The sequence below is a fragment of the Protomyctophum parallelum genome (genome assembly GCF_964188405.1).
Source record: "Protomyctophum parallelum genome assembly, chromosome: 5".
Classification (NCBI taxonomy): domain Eukaryota; kingdom Metazoa; phylum Chordata; class Actinopteri; order Myctophiformes; family Myctophidae; genus Protomyctophum; species Protomyctophum parallelum.
This window is the reverse complement of record NC_139702.1, coordinates 30047172-30064288: the sequence shown is the minus strand read 5'-3', so window position 1 is coordinate 30064288 and position 17117 is coordinate 30047172. Positions and strand designations below refer to the sequence as shown.

At 42.1% G+C, this 17117-nt stretch overlaps 1 protein-coding gene across 2 annotated transcripts in view; it reads right to left on the bottom strand.

Moving 5' to 3' along the window:
* Positions 1 to 17117, bottom strand: part of trip10b (thyroid hormone receptor interactor 10b) — a 40702-nt gene that overhangs the window by 9415 nt on the left and 14170 nt on the right. For both annotated transcript variants that reach the window (XM_083764746.1, XM_083764747.1), the window contains exons 2-9: positions 11203 to 11318; positions 9327 to 9380; positions 8787 to 8934; positions 8240 to 8302; positions 6986 to 7090; positions 5659 to 5787; positions 4339 to 4485; positions 1681 to 1848 (exon numbers count right to left, since the gene is read on the bottom strand). In XM_083764746.1, coding sequence (XP_083620872.1) covers positions 1681 to 1848; positions 4339 to 4485; positions 5659 to 5787; positions 6986 to 7090; positions 8240 to 8302; positions 8787 to 8934; positions 9327 to 9380; positions 11203 to 11318 — 930 coding nt within the window. The remainder of the gene's footprint in view (positions 1 to 1680; positions 1849 to 4338; positions 4486 to 5658; positions 5788 to 6985; positions 7091 to 8239; positions 8303 to 8786; positions 8935 to 9326; positions 9381 to 11202; positions 11319 to 17117) is intronic.

Here is a 17117-nt window from a genome sequence, read left to right as displayed (position 1 = left end):
AACTCCAATTTGCCAGCCGACGCAGTGTGCCCACCACCCATTCAACAGCAGACTTAACAGTGTGCCCACCGCCCATTCAACAGCAGACTTAACAGTGTGCCCACCGCCCATTCAACAGCAGACTTAACAGTGTGCCCACCGCCCATTCAACAGCAGACTTAACAGTGTGCCCACTGCCCATTCAACAGCAGACTTAACAGTGTGCCCACCACCCATTCAACAGCAGATTTAACAGTGTACCCAGTTCTACCCACCCAGTCAACAGCAGATTTTTGGCAACAACGCTTAGCGCCGCCGACGGTGCGATGGAGAGCTACATTTAGACAGATTTTGATGCTATATTAATGGTTTTTGCTAGGGACCCCTGGACCCCACTTTGAGAACCACTGGGTTAGATGAGCATAGCAAGGAGAACAGGGAATAGGGATACAATCAAATAAAATAAAACTGGAAGGGAACAATGTACGCAATGAGACATAGCTCCGTTTACACAATGCTGTACCGTGTACCCCCTCCAACTGTATATAGTCTTTACATTTGAATTGTATTCAAAAAGGGGAAGTAGATTCAGTCAGAAGACGTTCAGAGATCAACCTTTTCTTTTTTTCTCTCCCATCAGAGCAGGTCTGTACAGAACACTGACACTGGAAGTACACCCTGGGGGAATGGAGTAGGAGGTAAGACATGACTGGAATGTGTGTGTGTGTGTGTGTGTGTGTATTGCTATACTTATGAGGGGCCACATGTCCCTACAAGTAGCCTATAGTAGAACACCGGTTCTCAAACCTTTGTGAAAAAAATGCAAAACAAAAAATATTGCACACAAACCGGTTCCCAGTTCAGAGAAATCAATTCATTTTCAGTGGAAACACTCTGAACTAGTTATTAGGATTTATTCAAAGAAGTAAAGAACAGAACCGGTTCAAAACCTGGTGTAAAAGGGGCCTGAATGTACCGTGAGAGCCCCCCCCCCCCCCCACACACACACACACACACAGAGCAATAGCCAACAGGAGGTGGATAAGAGAACAGAACGGATGTGATCTCTGTCGAGTGAAAACCTTGTATGTCCAAAAAAAAACCTGTTATTTTTCAGAACATGGGGGAAAAAGGACATGTGTTCCAATTCTAATGTTGTTATTTAGTCACAAGCTCTTTTTAATACTTTTTCACTGGGGGGCGCGCACACACACACACACACACACAGATCTTGTAGGTCAACAATATTTGCTACTTGTGTGACACGTTAGTATGATGAAGTGGGGACTTCATTCATCAAAAGACAAAAAAGAATAACTTTGAACTATGGAGATACAAGGTTTCTGCCCGACTAGGATATCACAAGCTGCCAAAGGAGGAAGCACAGCACGGGCACAGATATGGAAGAGGCAGTCCTTGAAATGTTGAACTTTCTAGTGGCTGTAGTCATGAATAGATAATGACTCGTAGACGGTATGTAGATGTATGGTTCATCTCCGTTTGGTAGAAACATCATATTTCCAAACTTTACGTTACATTTCAGGATTCAAATTAAAAAAATAGCAGATATACAAGCTCAACTTGTGGATTGAACTTTTGATGCTTTCGTGACACTGTAGTAAGGTTAAAAAAAAACACTCAAAGTTAAGAACATGGAGACAAGAGCGACGATTTCATGTTTTGTGTGCTGCTTCAGCTGACCTTGTTCTTCTTGCTGAAGGGCCAGAGTTTGGTGCGCACTCTGGTCTGGCTGTGGCTGAGGCTGGTCTCAGAGGTTGCCGGTTTGATTCCCTGGCTGTAGTCCTCAAACTCCACATCGCCGGGTCTCTCGAAGCCAGACTTATGCTGCTCTATGAACAATGTAGAGTCCTGGAGGTTGGAGACCACACACACACACACACAGTTACTGTGAGATAAACTTTTGTGTTATCACCGCTCTGACTTCTCTGGTGTGCGGTATTCTTGAAATAAAAATCAACCGATTGAAGGACCCGCAGAACGATATGCATTTGGTTGCGGAGTGCGGACCCCTAACTGAAAATGTTTTGTGCCAGACAAATCCAAATGATTAACAATTAAAAATGTTTAAAAAAAATCATGCTGCAAGCTTGTGCATCTGTTCTAAACCTCCACTCTTCATCCTGAGAGTTTTCTGCACTCAGAGTGGCAGGAATTTGTTTATTTTATTTCCCCATATCTTTACAAGAAAGAAGAACAAACGTTTCGGCTATCCAGCCACGAACACGCTGACGAAGGCTAGTCTTTCTCGTACAGAAAAAAAAAACTCACACTCTTGCCACTGTACTTGTTTTTAGAACAGCATAGAAAATGGAACATTGGAATCAAGGAACGATTGAGATTATGAACATTTTAAGTTTCTGCCAGCTGCAGGTTTAGAGATACTAAATCACTACACTTTAACGTAGTCTGTAAGCCAGCCCCGTTGACAAAAGATCCGTAGCGGAGACCTTCCACCCACTTATTGACACTAGAGGGAAGATACTGGCGTTTCCCACAGGAAGGGCTTTTAAGGAAACGTCTGTTGAGTCTGTGATCTTGTTTCCTCTTTGTTCTCGTTGTAGTATATCAGCCATTTCTGCTCAAAATGGATGGTAAACACTGTCGGGAGGAAACCACCTAATTCCTTCTTAAAAAATAAAAATAAAATCAATGCTATTGAACACCCTTTACGTCTGTGTCTTGGTTAAAACTAAAATATTGAACCAATGAAAGTAATTAGAAAGCGCTTTGGACAAATCCTCTTAACTCCATTAAGGTGCTCAATGGAGATAAAAGTTGAGTTAATAACTGATTCTAGGCTCAACAGGAATTATAACTTCTAAAAGAGGAAAAGATCTGAGCCCAAATACCGGTGTTAAATCAAGGTGCTTTATTATTCAGTAAACTTGGCTGTGGACCCCCATCTGAAAATGTGTTGTGCCAGGGAGTGGACCCCCAGAAGAGAAGATTTGAGTAAAATGAAAAAATGAAAAAAAAAGCTTGCACAACTGTTCTAGGCTAAATGTTCAGAGTTATGATGATATTAATGAGTTTGATGTTAAACATTAATAATGCCTCCGGCAATGGATTTAGCCCCCGGTTGCATAATAACAATACATCGTGTATGAATACTGATGCTCATGCTGATATACTGATGTAGACTCTCCACTCTGGGCTCAGTGGAGGCTGATCACTGGCACATTGACATAAGTGTGCGAGAGAGGACCTTTCTTTTCTAATTCGTTTTTATTTATTTTATTTAGTCAATGAAATTACATGCCCCCTCACATTTGTATGCAAATTACATCCTGCATATATTTCTACATTCAAACAAACTCTGAACTCGATCTGGGGAGGGAGTCTGTGAGATAGGTGGGTTAATGCTAGAGTCTAATGATCATCATGTTCTGATGTAAATATTCCAAAAGGAGAAGAAGAAAAAAATAATGTTTTGATGTCACGTTTAGAGTAGACACATGCAATTAGGTTCATGGTTTGCCTGCCATCATATAGTTTCATGAGGCTGTGTATGCGATTATTTACCTTGCTTATTGTAAGTCAGTGTGGATAAGTCTGGAAAATGCCTACATTCTAAATGGATGCTACGTGGCCTGGAGACATCATAGGTTTTTTTATGTTTAGTTCTTTTGGCTTTCGCCTTTATTTTATATATTTTATGGAGGGACAGGCTGACAGGAAATGGGGAGAGAGATGGGGGGGGAAGACATGCAGTGAAGGCCGTCGGGATGGGGAGTCGAACCCGCGGCACACTGCCAGACTGGATTGCCAGCCAAGGTGCCTGGACCGCTGAGCCATGGCCCATGCCGGAGACATCATAGTTAATCACCGTACCCAAGGTGAACGCAGGTCTAAATAAGCCAAATCAGCCAACCCAGGCGAGCCATCTTTGTTGCCAAGGTTTCTGAAGCACAGTGGGTAAAAACCTGGGACAGGGGCCCATGGCCCATGCTCTGGGCCAACAATGACACGTGGATTAAAGCAAAAACAATTCTATTGATATTCAATTTACTCTGTAATCTTAATATAACATCAATATCTATTATTACTGTAGGGCTCGACATTCCGAGCACATGGGTTTTACGGTTACGTCCGATTTATACTCGTTTGTGTGCCATGTATTGTACTGAGCAACAGCTGATCTACAAGCTCACAACTGCCATTTTCAGCATGTGACACGCCGGCATGCGACAAGAGCATTATCATCCTTTTGAGAAAACCGAGAGAAAAAGACAAATATTATGTTGACTCGACTGTATGGACTGAAATCAGTCATGGTGACTGGAAACTTGAATCCGTGCACAGTCAGTGACACCAATGTGCAGACGCCGTGCTTCTTGCCTGTTTCTCATTAGTGTTAGCCCCCGCTGCAGAGATGCCCTCCAGACACTTAGAGATGATGGGCATCACATTCTTCTCCGTGTCAGAGAACTGGCAGTAGCCCTCTGCCAGGCGCTTGATCCGCCTCTCCTCCATGTCCTGCAGTTGCTGTTCAGCGCACACGCGCACACACACACACACACACACACACACACACACACACACACACACACACACACACACACACACACACACACACACACACACACACACACACACACACACACACACACACACACACACACACACACACACACACACACACACACACACACACACACATGCTTATTTCCAGTAGTACTCCATTAAAAAGAAACACCACAATAACAACGTGACAAAAACAGAGAGAACTTACAGCCTAAAAAATAAAGAATACCACAGGCGCACACACACACATAATATTTACAGAGAAATGTAGAACCCCCCCCCCCCGCCCGCCCCAACACACACACACACAAACAATGGAGGTAGTTAAAATATACAGAGACACACCACAAGCGAACGGGTGTTTTTGGATTGCATGACATCAGTGTTTGGGTGATTTCTGAACAGTCATTATAGACTGTGTGTGTGTGTAAGGAACCTCATTAGAACTACATGGAAGTGCCTCAGGTTTTCCAGGGAGCATGGTTTACTTTGAAGATCTGAGGTATGTCTATACTGTGTACAGAATCGGTTTGTGTCAAATGGAAGGTACTCTGCCACCAAAATGTGGAATGCGCTGAGCCCCAGACACCATTTCATTAAAACCAGGAAACCATCAGGAGACCCCAAGGGGAGGTGAATGTAATTTTCCCCCGTCTCTTTTGTACATGTTGAAGACGTGTATTATTGTGTTAATTTTGTATGCCATGTCAATGAAATGAACGCAAAGTCCGTGGGACGTTTTTTTTCTGTTAGCCTGTCTTACTGTACCACGTGCTGTTTACATTTATGACTAATAAAGTATTCAATAAAAAAAAAAATCACACCCGTGTGAACTGAGTGGTGCAACTCCACTCTCCTCCCCCCCTTCTCTCTCTCTCTCTCTCTCTCTCTCTCTCATTAGCAGGCAACAGTGCAGCACTATCTGTTTCTGGCACAACAGCGCCCCTACTGGTACTCATAGTCATACTGGTGCTCATTAACGTCACATAGGTGAACAAATAGGTGAACACGGACATTGCTGTTCCTTGGAGTGGTTGCACCACTCAAAAAAATGGTAGTATGGTTTGTGCCGCAGAGCTCGCATACATGAAGACGTGACACTGTAGTAGAATGTATTCATGTAAGGTTTCTCACATTGAAGATGTGAGGTATCTCTGTGTAGTAGAAGGCGTTCTGTTCCTTGTTGTACTTCTGCAACTGAGCGGCGTAGTCGTTCCGACACTCCTCCGCCGTGTGTGTGCGTGCGTGGGCGTGGTACTTCGCCTGGGCGGAGACACCGAAGGATGGATGGAGGGACAGAAAGGAGGGATGAGAGAGAGAGAGAGAAAGACATCACCGTTATCATTGCTTTGTTGTTTGTTCACTTGTTTTCATTATTACTATAGTTATGCACTTATCGTTAGGATGCATGTTATTCACTTGTATCTGTATTCTTACGACTACACATGCGTCATGTCCTAGTATGAGCGAATAGGCGAAGAGGATCAACGTCACGCGATACTTTTCTTTTGTGTCTCAAAGAATATAGTTATTGGCAGAATAGTGGAAAGTTTAGGATATTTGGCGGTCAACATTGGTGTTTGCAATTGCAATTACCAGCAGTGGCATGTGCACTACAATACCGATACTTACTACACCATATGTTGCGCTATGACAAAGAAAAACAAAAAATTCGCAATGTGTACGTTTCCAAATGCAATTCCAATGGTGAGATGTGTTATTTTCATTGAAGAAATGGAGTCAAAGAATAAGTAATGTTGTGTTTCATGTTAAAGTATATGTACCGTATATGCCAATGTAAAAAAACATTTATCATGCCACTACTAAAGCATTTTGAAATTAAAGAATTGGGAGAATGAAGGGGAGACAGAGGCGTTCTCAGGCGGATGAAAGGGAGAGCATTTCTGTAGACTTAGATAGCATCTGATACAGACTTATAGCATGTTATGTAGACAGCACTATAATTGCATTGTATATAGTCATAGCACGCCATAGTACATATGTATAGCATAGTAGTATATATATAGTTTATATGTATAGTCTCATAATATAGATATTCCACTGTTACTTTCTTAGCTTACGCATGTTTAGTTTTTATGATAAATGCTTTTTTGTGATGTATTCCCATGCTTTTTGTTCTTGCTTAATGTAAGTCGCTCTGGATTAAGAGCGTCTGCTAAATGCCTAAATTGTAAATTGTAAAGACATAGAATACAGGAGAGAGAGAGAGAGAGAGAGAGAGAGAGAGAGAGAGAGAGCAATCAGGGAAAGAAAGAAAGAGGTAGAGTAGTGAGTGAGATAAAAGTAAAGATTGAAGGTGGTGACGTATTATCAAGTCATGTTGGTTCATTATTGTGTATAGTGTGAGTGTGTGTGTGTGTGTGTGTGTGTGTGTGTGTGTGTGTGTGTGTGTGTGTGTGTGTGTGTGTGTGTGTGTGTGTGTGTGTGTGTGTGCGTTTACTTTTTCAGCATCTAATTTGGTAGCATTGAGGTCGTTTTCCGTTTTCTCTGCTTGCTGTGTTGCTTTCTCAGCCTCTGCCCACTCCTTGGCAAAACGCTTCTTAGTCTGCACATCCGTCCGCGTGCGCACACATACATATCAATGGGTAGCAGCACAGTGGCATTCAAATGAGAGGAGAGAGGGAGGGAGAGAGAGAGAGAGAGAGAGGTTCATGTGGGGCGAGCGGCAGTAATAATGCATGCACTGCACCGTACTGCTGTGGATAGAAATCCAGCCAGCAGAGCACAGCCAATCATGTTACACGTCGCTGCGTGCTGTCTAGTTTCTAGTTTCACGGTTTTCTGTAAGAGAAGATTTCTCTTTTCCTGTCTCATGCATTGACTCCTACACACCGGTTTATGAGTAGGTGTTCAGAAGGGCCTATATCACTAAATGTAGCGGACTGACATACAGTACTCCAAACATTTACTTAACCCATTTTGGATTGTCGATTAAAAAAAAAGTCTTCTAAATCCTAACATTTTTCTGAAAAACCCATTTACAATTTACAATTTAGGCATTTAGCACACGCTCTTAATCCAGAGCGATTTACATTAAGCAAGAACAAAAAAAGCATGGGAATAGATCACATAAAAACATTTATCAAGAAACATGCGTAAGCTAAGAAAGTAACAGTGGAATATCTATATAATGAAGCTATACATATAAACTATACATCTATACTACTATGCTATACATATGTACTATCACGTGCTATGACTACATACAATGCAATTATAGTGCCGTCTACATAACTTGCTATAAGTCTGTATCAAATGCTATCTAAGTCTACAGAAATGCTATCTAAGGGGGTGGGGTAAGTGCTATGGGCCATGATGGAGTCTGAAAAGGTGGGTTTTCAGACTACGGCGGAAGATTGGGAGTGATGCTGCAGTTCTGACTGCAATGGGAAGTTTTTTTTCCACAGTTTTGGAGCCAGAAGGGAGAAGAGTTTGTTTCTATGTCAGTGGGGCTCAACCTTTTTCATGTCAAGGACCCCCAGAATTATCTCTATTGGGCCACGGACCCCCATCTCAAAATATGTAGTGCCAGGGACCCCCCAGAATCCAATATTTTAGTTAAAAATGTTCGCTCTGAAATATATAATTCAAAAATTTGTGCCACATTTTCACGATTTTTCAAAAATGGCAGACCTACAAGCTCGTAGCTATGAGCTGTAATGATGCAAACAAACACACACACCACATCACTCACACTTTCTAGTATTTTGAAGCTTCCTTCTAAATTCTGCTGGGCCTTCTTGGAGTCGGCCAGATGCTGTGAAAGAAACATGAACGTTAGACAGCGTTTCCCAAAAAGGTTTTTTATCTCCCTGTTGATTTAGGTTCACTGCTACTGCTTTTTGCCAAACAATATGACATGTACGTACTGTACGTAGGGATAGATAAGCTTCAGCCTATTCCCTTTCGATCACCCGTTACAGTTTGATTATGTCGATGTATATTACGTGATGTTATGGATACTGGACATGATGACCGAAATAAAGTAAACTAAACATTGTTGATATTTTTCAAACGCATTTAAAAAAGGATCAGATGTACAAGCTTTATGCATTATGCTATGCTTTAGCTATTGAAAAAAAGCAGACCTACAAGCTCATAGCGCGCCACCGAGTGGCGCGCTACGAGCTTGTGGGTCTGCTATTTTTGAAAAGTCGAGAACATTTTTAGAATCTGATCTCAGGTCAGAATGTGGTTAAAATGAGTGGCGCTGCAATAACTATAATAACATCCCCTCTCACTGTTTTGCGTTCCGTCTTGAGGTCCTGCAGGTACTTTGTGAGCTCCACACAGATGCCCGTGATCATCTCCTCGGCGATGAGCTCCCGTTGGCCGGCGTAGTCGTTCAGCTCGTTGAGAATGTCCTGGAACGACGCATAATTGGTGTATCTGTATGTGGGAGGGAGGGGCAAGGGGAGAGGGAAGAAATGTCATTGGTGGAATTATCCTCTCTGCCGGGCATGGAAGTCCAAAACGTCAGGATTCAAATTTCGAAAATAGCAAAAGAAATAGCAGATTGTGTGTAGATCTGCTACTTTTTTGATGCTTTTGTGGGCGTTAATTTTTACGAAAAAAAATAAAATGGAGATAAGAGGTTTGTGCCCCGACGGCAATGTTATCCGTTCATTCACTCGGAAATCCATACCAACCTTGGGCCAGCCTCGGTGATAGGTTTTTATTGGCCGATTGGGGGATATTTCATCCCTGACTGAATTAAATAGTAAATACATGACTGATGTCGGGGCATTTATGTTTGATAAGATCACAATTCACTTTCTCACTTGCAATCTTGCTCCTCTTTGCCCCCTCGTTTGGCATACTTCTTGGTGAGACTCCTGGGATGAGAGAGAGAGCGAGAGAGAGACAGAGAGAGAGAGACAGCAACAGAGAGAGAGACTGACTGTATTCATGTTTGCATCTGGTTTAGTTGAATATGAGGGACAGTTCAGAATCATATTGGCCTAGATGCTGCTGCTGCTACAACCAAAACCAAAGAATCTTACTCTTGTGTATTTGTATATATCCAAATACTGTGGGCCAGAAGCTGAGCATGCTCTACTGTCAGTTGATTAACCCATTTTGGGCAGGAACCCGTTCTGGTGTTAGCATTAAGTTGTGCTTTAGCTATTGAAAAATAGCAGATCTACAAGCTCATAGCGCGCCACCGAGTGGTGCGCTACGAGCTTGCAGGTCTGCTATTTTTAAGTGGTGCAACCACTTCTACATCCAGCATGCAATGTCCGTGTACCTGTGTACCTGTTTGTGTGTGTACCTGTGTGAGCACGAGTGGTGTGCGCATGCGTGAAATTGGAACGAGAGAAGTATGTGACATGGCTGCCACCTGCTGGACGCAAACGATACAGAGAAGAAATTGGAACGATACAGAGAAGAAATTGGAATGATACAAATTGGAACAATACAGAGAACCAATAGACAGGAGTTGCACCACTTGGTTCACACTGGTGTGATTTTTGAAAAATCAAAGAGCGCCTGACTTAGAAGACATTTTTTAGAATCTGATCTCAGGTCAGAATGGGTTAAGCGAAGGATAGACGGGTGCAGCAGACTCTCAGTGAAGCAGTCTGCACTCACAAGGTGCATTTCCTTATTTTTGGCCTTCATCAGGCCATTAAGTACCAACAATAAAATCTTGAATCTTTTAAATATACTAGAGCGGTGGCCAGGCACTGAATTGAACCTATACGATATATGGAGTTCTTTGTCAGGCATTCCCAAATATGGAGTCTAGATGCAGATGTCAGAACATATTTGTGATTTCAGAACAGGCCAGCTCCATATAAATATGGAGCCTGGGTACAGTGGGTATAGGGACCGACTCGACACCGGGCACTACAAGCCCTGTGGTGGTGTGGAACGCGTGTGTCAAATTTGAAGTCGCCTGAGCGAGCGATTCTCGAGTTATACGTAGAAGACAGACATAGGCCTACAGAGACTTGGTGCATTTATAGATAACTACATTTTCAATGTGGGTGCTGCTGGTAGTTTAAAAATCAATTGAAAATATATAGTCTTTTTTTTTTCCAGGCCATAACAAAGTCCATTTCTTTCAACCATTCATCTTTCCATTCTTTGAAGCACGAGCAGCTTTAATTTTAACAAACAATATTTCTCCTGAGAGAAGCAACAACGCTGCAGTTCAACTTCTGGTAGCTTGCAAAATAGCTTCACAATACGTGCATGCATGCACAGACAAGCGCTTCTCAGAGTCAGGTCAAGCAAAAAAATAATTAACACAAATCTTTGCTTCTGTGCGTCCCCCCCTGACTCCCCTGGCACAAAAACATTTTCAGATGGGGGTCTGACTCTGCTGCCAAATAATACATTAACCCATTTTGCGCGGGAACCCATTTTGGTGTTAGGATCATGTCGTGCTTTAGCTATTGAAAAATAGCAGATCTACAAGCTCAGCGCGCCACCGAGTGGCGCGCTATGAGCTTGTATGTCTGCTATTTTTTGAAAAATCGAAGAGCGACTGACATTGAAGACATTTTTAGAATCTGATCTCAGGTCAGAATGAAAACTGTCAGGATGTAGAAGACATTTTTTTAATCTGATCTCAGGTCAGAATGGGTCAATACAATTTGGGGCGTTTCCTTGACACGAAAGCATTTTAGAAGCACTTTGAAGAGGACAAACCTCAGCTGCTTGGCGTAGTTCTGCTCTATCTCTGTGCGTTCCTTCACAAACTTGATGTAGCGCTCCAGCAGGTCCAGCCCCGATTGAGTGTGCTTGTCGATGACATCATACTGGTCCTAAGAGACACACAAAGCAGGGCAGCAGGACTTTACTAAAAAGGAACACAAACACAAACGGAACAGACCCCCGCCCACCTACACACACAACCAGAGAAAGAGTCCAATCAGGGCAATGTACGTCACAGTATGTTGTGGTGGTGTTGTTCACAGAAACAAACAATAAAGCACGGACATCCACTCCCTCTGGGACCGATTAGCCCCTGTGCGGCGGGCCCCTCCCCTGGGCCCATCATCCTTTAGGACCCCTCCACTCCCTCAGGGCAGTTCGGCAGTCACATGGGCACGCAAACACACTGCTTGTGTGTCACTGTTAACGCATGTTATTGGTAAGCAGCACCCATATGTTATCATACAGGATTTTCTTAAAGTCCGACATCTAAATTGCTATAATGTGCTATAACGTGTATAATGTGCATGCATTTGTAATAATAATAATAATAACCTTAGAATTTGTGCAGCCTTGCGGAGATGACGCTGCACAAACATTCCGCTGCTTGTACCATATGAGTGACTGACAACAACAACAAGTTAACTGCTGTAAATACAGAGGAGGGGGCTCACATATTTGATATTTCATTATCCTCACGCAATATCACTCCAAAGTGGCATTTGGCTCCTTAAACACAATCATTGATTGGACGTGACGTTTCATCGTGATCCTCCCGGACAACCCCTGTTTTAGCATATTCTATTAATTGTCTCAATTCTATAACTCTAAATGTTTTTTTTATTATTATGTCATCATGAGTGCTTCAGTCTGCACTCTGCACCAGTTGCGTATGCTGGTAAGCATTCACATAAACATCCCACTGCCAAGAGACATTCCCTGCAGTTGGGAGAAAAGATGCATTGTCACGACTCACGAGTAGATAACTAATGTGTGTGACTGACTGACTGTTGCCAAAGCCTGGAAAATACAATCACAGAATACAGAAATAATACATTCAATAGAATACAAAATGCTCAGATTTAACCTGCTCAGAATATCAATGCTTTTCTCCGATTTCCATAATTATTGTATATCCTCCATGGAAACCTCACTCGACAAAAAAACGGTTACTTTTCAGGAAACAAAATCAAAAATAGCAAAAAGTTGCAGATCTACAAACTCAAAGCATGTTGCTTCACTCCCGTGTTTCGAGCTTGTAGATCTCCTACTTTTGATGCTTTTGTGCGACACTGTAGTGTGATCAAGTAAGGTGTTAATTCACGCTTTAAAAAAAAACATTAACCAGAATAACCACTTGGACCACAGCATCCCAACTCGGAGAAGAACTTTAGCCAAAAATAGTGGATCGGCAAAAAGGTTTGTTGTAGTTAAAGAGCAGACCAACTAGAGTGAAAGGTATTGACGGTGGCGACGGTAAATCGTCTTGAAAATACACCACATCAATCCGACACTGCCGTCAAAATAAATATCTATGAAATGTATGAAAACGTTTCTACACAATTCTATACAATATGTAGTGGGGGGGGGGGGGGGGGGTCCCTGGCTGTTTCATCTCTCTCTCAGCTAAGGGGTCCTTGGCCTGAAAAACTTACATTATCCCATTTTGACCTGAGATCAGATTCTAAAAATGTCTTCTACATCCTGACCATCCATATCCCCTTTATTTAAACTTTTTTTTCAAAAGAATTACAGATAAAATAAATCAAGCAAAATTACATAAATAGAAATGACTAACTATTTCCTTAAAATAATGTTTTGCGTCTTGAACTGAAAAGGGTGTGGGAACCCTACCCCCCGCAATACGTCAACGGACGGACACTCTTCTAATAATTAGCGTTTGCAATCACAGTGTTCTTTGTTCCACTTAAACGCTACAGCCATAATGACATTCTAGACAATTGTGTGCTTCCAATTTTGTAGTTCACGGAAGGCTGCTTCCCGTTTCAGAATGCCAATCTCCCTGTGGACCCGCCTGCCCCCCACCCCCAATACAGAAATGGTTGTGTAGACCAGAGCAGGGTTTCTCAAAGTGGGTGCCGCAGAATACTTTGATCATATTTGGTTTAACAAAAATAGCTGATCTACAAGCTCACAATGAATCATGTTGTGACAGCTTGTAGATCGCCTGTTTTCGGTGAATGATGCCAGGTTTCTAGTGGTTAAAATTTTAATGTCAAATAACGTTATTTTCAATCTGTCATAATGGAAACTAATATACTACTCAGGTTTTGCAAGTGACATACTGTACGTACCGTAATATGACATAAATGTTAGGTGCTATAAAGTGACAATGTAATTCAGGGGACGATGCATTGGAGGAAAACGTTATTTACAGTGGTGAGTGGTGGCCAGAGCCAAAAATGTTTCAGAACAATGGGTGTAGAGATGAGTGAGGAACAAGTAGACTGGCCTGTCCCGACCTAACCCTGTCAAACACCTTTGGAATGAACTGGAACAACACATGCCAAGTAATGACCCAACATAGAAGGCCCTGTTTATATTAACGTATGATGACGCACGGTCTAAAGCTGTGTGGTTCTCAAACATTTTTCATTCAAGGACCCTCAGATTCATTCCAGACTAGGACTAATGGTCCAATACAAACAAAACACCAAGTAAATGCATTGAACAAATCAACAAATTGGATGTGCCATCATTTTCTTCAATTAAACAAAGACTAAAGTAATAGTTTTAGGGGCCAAGGAAGTCAGTGCCCAACGGTAATGATAAAAAACCTCTAGCCAAGTCAAAAACCTTGGTGTAGTCATGGACTCAGACCTACATTTAAACAACCATTATAGCACACTCACAAAAGACAACAAATTGTGTATTAATTTTATACACAATATAACTGGAACAAACTAAAAACTACAGGTCTGCTGCCACTTAAATTTCTTTTAAAACACAATCCGTTTGCCACTGCCTTGGATTGAGATAACTGGTGCAACCATAGGGTGCAATAGAGGGACCCCCTAAGGGGGCCCCGCAAGGTCACTGTCATTTCTCAACTGTTTCGGACACGGGGCGGCTCGCCGGAACCGGCCCACCCCCTGGGCGCGTTTCTGGCGGTCTGGATGTTCCGGTGGACACCCAATGGACCCCCACATGAAAACTTTCATTTCTCGACAGCTTCGGACGCGGGGCGGCTCGCCGGAACTGGGCCGGCACCCTGGTCGCGTCCCTGTGGGTCTGGAAGTTCCGAGGGACCCCTACACGGAGTTGCACCACTTTTTGTTCCCCTTCCACATTGTTAATGTTTACGTCTTCTGTTTCATGCATCCTAATGTCATTGTATAATTGTGTTCCCTTTGCTTGATGTTCTGTGTAAATCACATGAAATTGCCTTGTTGTTGAAATGTGCTATGCAAATAAAACTGCCTTGCCTTTGCCTAATGCGCTCTTTATATACACGGTATTAGGGAAATAACTGTGTTGATGGACCTTTAGATGAGATCAGAGATTGTCTAACCCTCTAAGACCCAGCGTTGCTTTATAGCAACAATTATATTTTAATTCATTACTTAATTATTATTTATTTTTTCTGTTATTTTTTCACCTAAACGTCATCAGTGATGTTCATTGCAATGCCATTGGTCATGATATTTGCATATAAATACCCCCCACAGAGGCTGAAATGCACACAAATTAAAAATGTCTTGACTCTGTGCAATTTTCAACAATTTTTTACCTATGACTTTTGACCTTTAACCCTAATAAAAGTAAGTAAAATAATTGTAATATATGTTTTTTGTGATTAGAATGTCTAGAACATGTTTTATTCATTATTGTGAAAGATATCCCCCAAATGTAAATTATGAATTTACTATATTATATAATTATATAATGTGCATAACATTTTCATCAAACTTATTTATTTTTACAATTTTTTTAACCTAATTCCTAGTAGTACAAAGTAGTAGTAAGGTTGAAATCTCTTTTTTGCAAGTAGAAATTAATCCGGGTCTTACAGGGCTATGGGGGCAAATATGCTTTCTGACTTTTCTCACTCCACCTAAGAATTTATATAGCGCCTTTCTTGGTAGTTGGTACTCAAAATGGCAGGCAACACCATCAACATCTTCCGGACCAGCCAACACCGGGCAAAAAAATAGACAAAGACAAAAAAATACCAAACTAAAAATGCAGAAAGGGAGATTTGAATTAGGCGGGGAAAGGGAGCATGAAAAGGTGGGTTTTGAGGGAGGCTTTGAAAAGCTTTGATGCGAGGTGGGAGTGAATTCCAATTCCAAAAAAGAGGGGGCTAGTGGGCTACAACTGAGAAAGCCCCGACAACCAAAAGTCTGTTTCTGTGTTTTGTGGATGTCCAAGAGGTTGGCAACACCAGACCTGAGGGGGCGGGGGGGAGTGTTGCGTTACTTTGATAGCAAGATAGCAATAGGTTAGTCTCTCGCAAGCCAGACCTCCCCAAATGCTTCCGTCATACGGTTCAGGGGCAACGGAAGGCCTGAAAATGATCAGAGGATCAGTGTTATGCACACTGTTATGAAGCTTAAAGTATTAAGTTGTCACTGCATGGTGCTATACTGTATGTGCCAATAAACCTTGAACTTGATATTCATGGCCGCTCTCTTTCATGGACACCCACCACCAGAGACCAATACACACACACACGTGCATAATGACTGCACATGTGCACACACACACTCAAACCTGTTCAACGGGTCGGCTACAGTATGCCTGCCATTTTCTGTCCTGCTGTACTAGACAGTGGCTTACACCTGCTACAGCACAGCTACAACACTAGAGCCCCAAGTTATACTTGGCTCTGTGCCGTGTCGCAAACCCAAAACACCATGCAGGTCCAGAAGCATGCTTGTAGCTTGTAGATCTGATTTCAGAATTTTTGAAAAACAACAACTCTCAACATCCAATATTTGCAAACTGTTTTAAAAAAGGAAAACAAGCCCAAGGTCACTTATAATAAGCAGACTTCACATTGGCAAGACTGCCCCTATACACCGGTATGCAACCAAGTGTAAATTAAATCACCCTGAAGACAGAGAGAGTCTGAGAGACACACACACACCTGAGGAAATCAACATTTTAGGACATTGATTTTCTTTTTTTTGCTTTTGTGCCTTTATTGATAGTTACAGTGAAGACGGACAGGAAAGAGCGAGAGAGAGAAGGGGTGAGACATGCAGCAAAGGTCGTCGTGAAAGGGACTCAAACAGGCCAGAGCCTATTATGTGGCATGCGCCTGGACAACTGGGCCAGCGGTCGCCCCATCGATTTAATGAATGGTCAATCAATGGTACTTTTAATACATTTGATATTTTTACCCGTAAACCTAAAGATGAAAAATAGCAGATCTACAAGCTCACAACTCATCGCAGCGAGTTTACAGATCAGCTATTTTTCAGTTAACTCTAATTTATAACCGCTAAACCGTTCCTCTAAATGTCTAATCATAATCCCAACCTTGAATCTTTTTTCTAATTGTATCCCCATCTCTAAAAGAAATATGCAATTATTTCTTGTGAGAGGACCAGGAAAAATCTCAAATTCTACTATACTTGTGGGGACATTGGTCTACTCCACACATCTCGTTTCGTTTCCATATTGACATACATACTGTTCAAACATTTGTGGAAACACGTTGAGATGCAGTGATGTGTTGTGTCATTATCAACACAAAAAATCTAAAGAAATCATGGTCCCTTGGAGCCTGAGACACAGATCACTGAGATCAGTGGTGCCAGATTTTGCAAGAGAAACAAGCAACCAGGTCTATGGCCTCATACACACATTTCAAACATCTGTGTTTCATGGCCGCCTCAATGCTTTCCCAATGGAAGTCACGTTGTTTAAACAAATACTTGTGT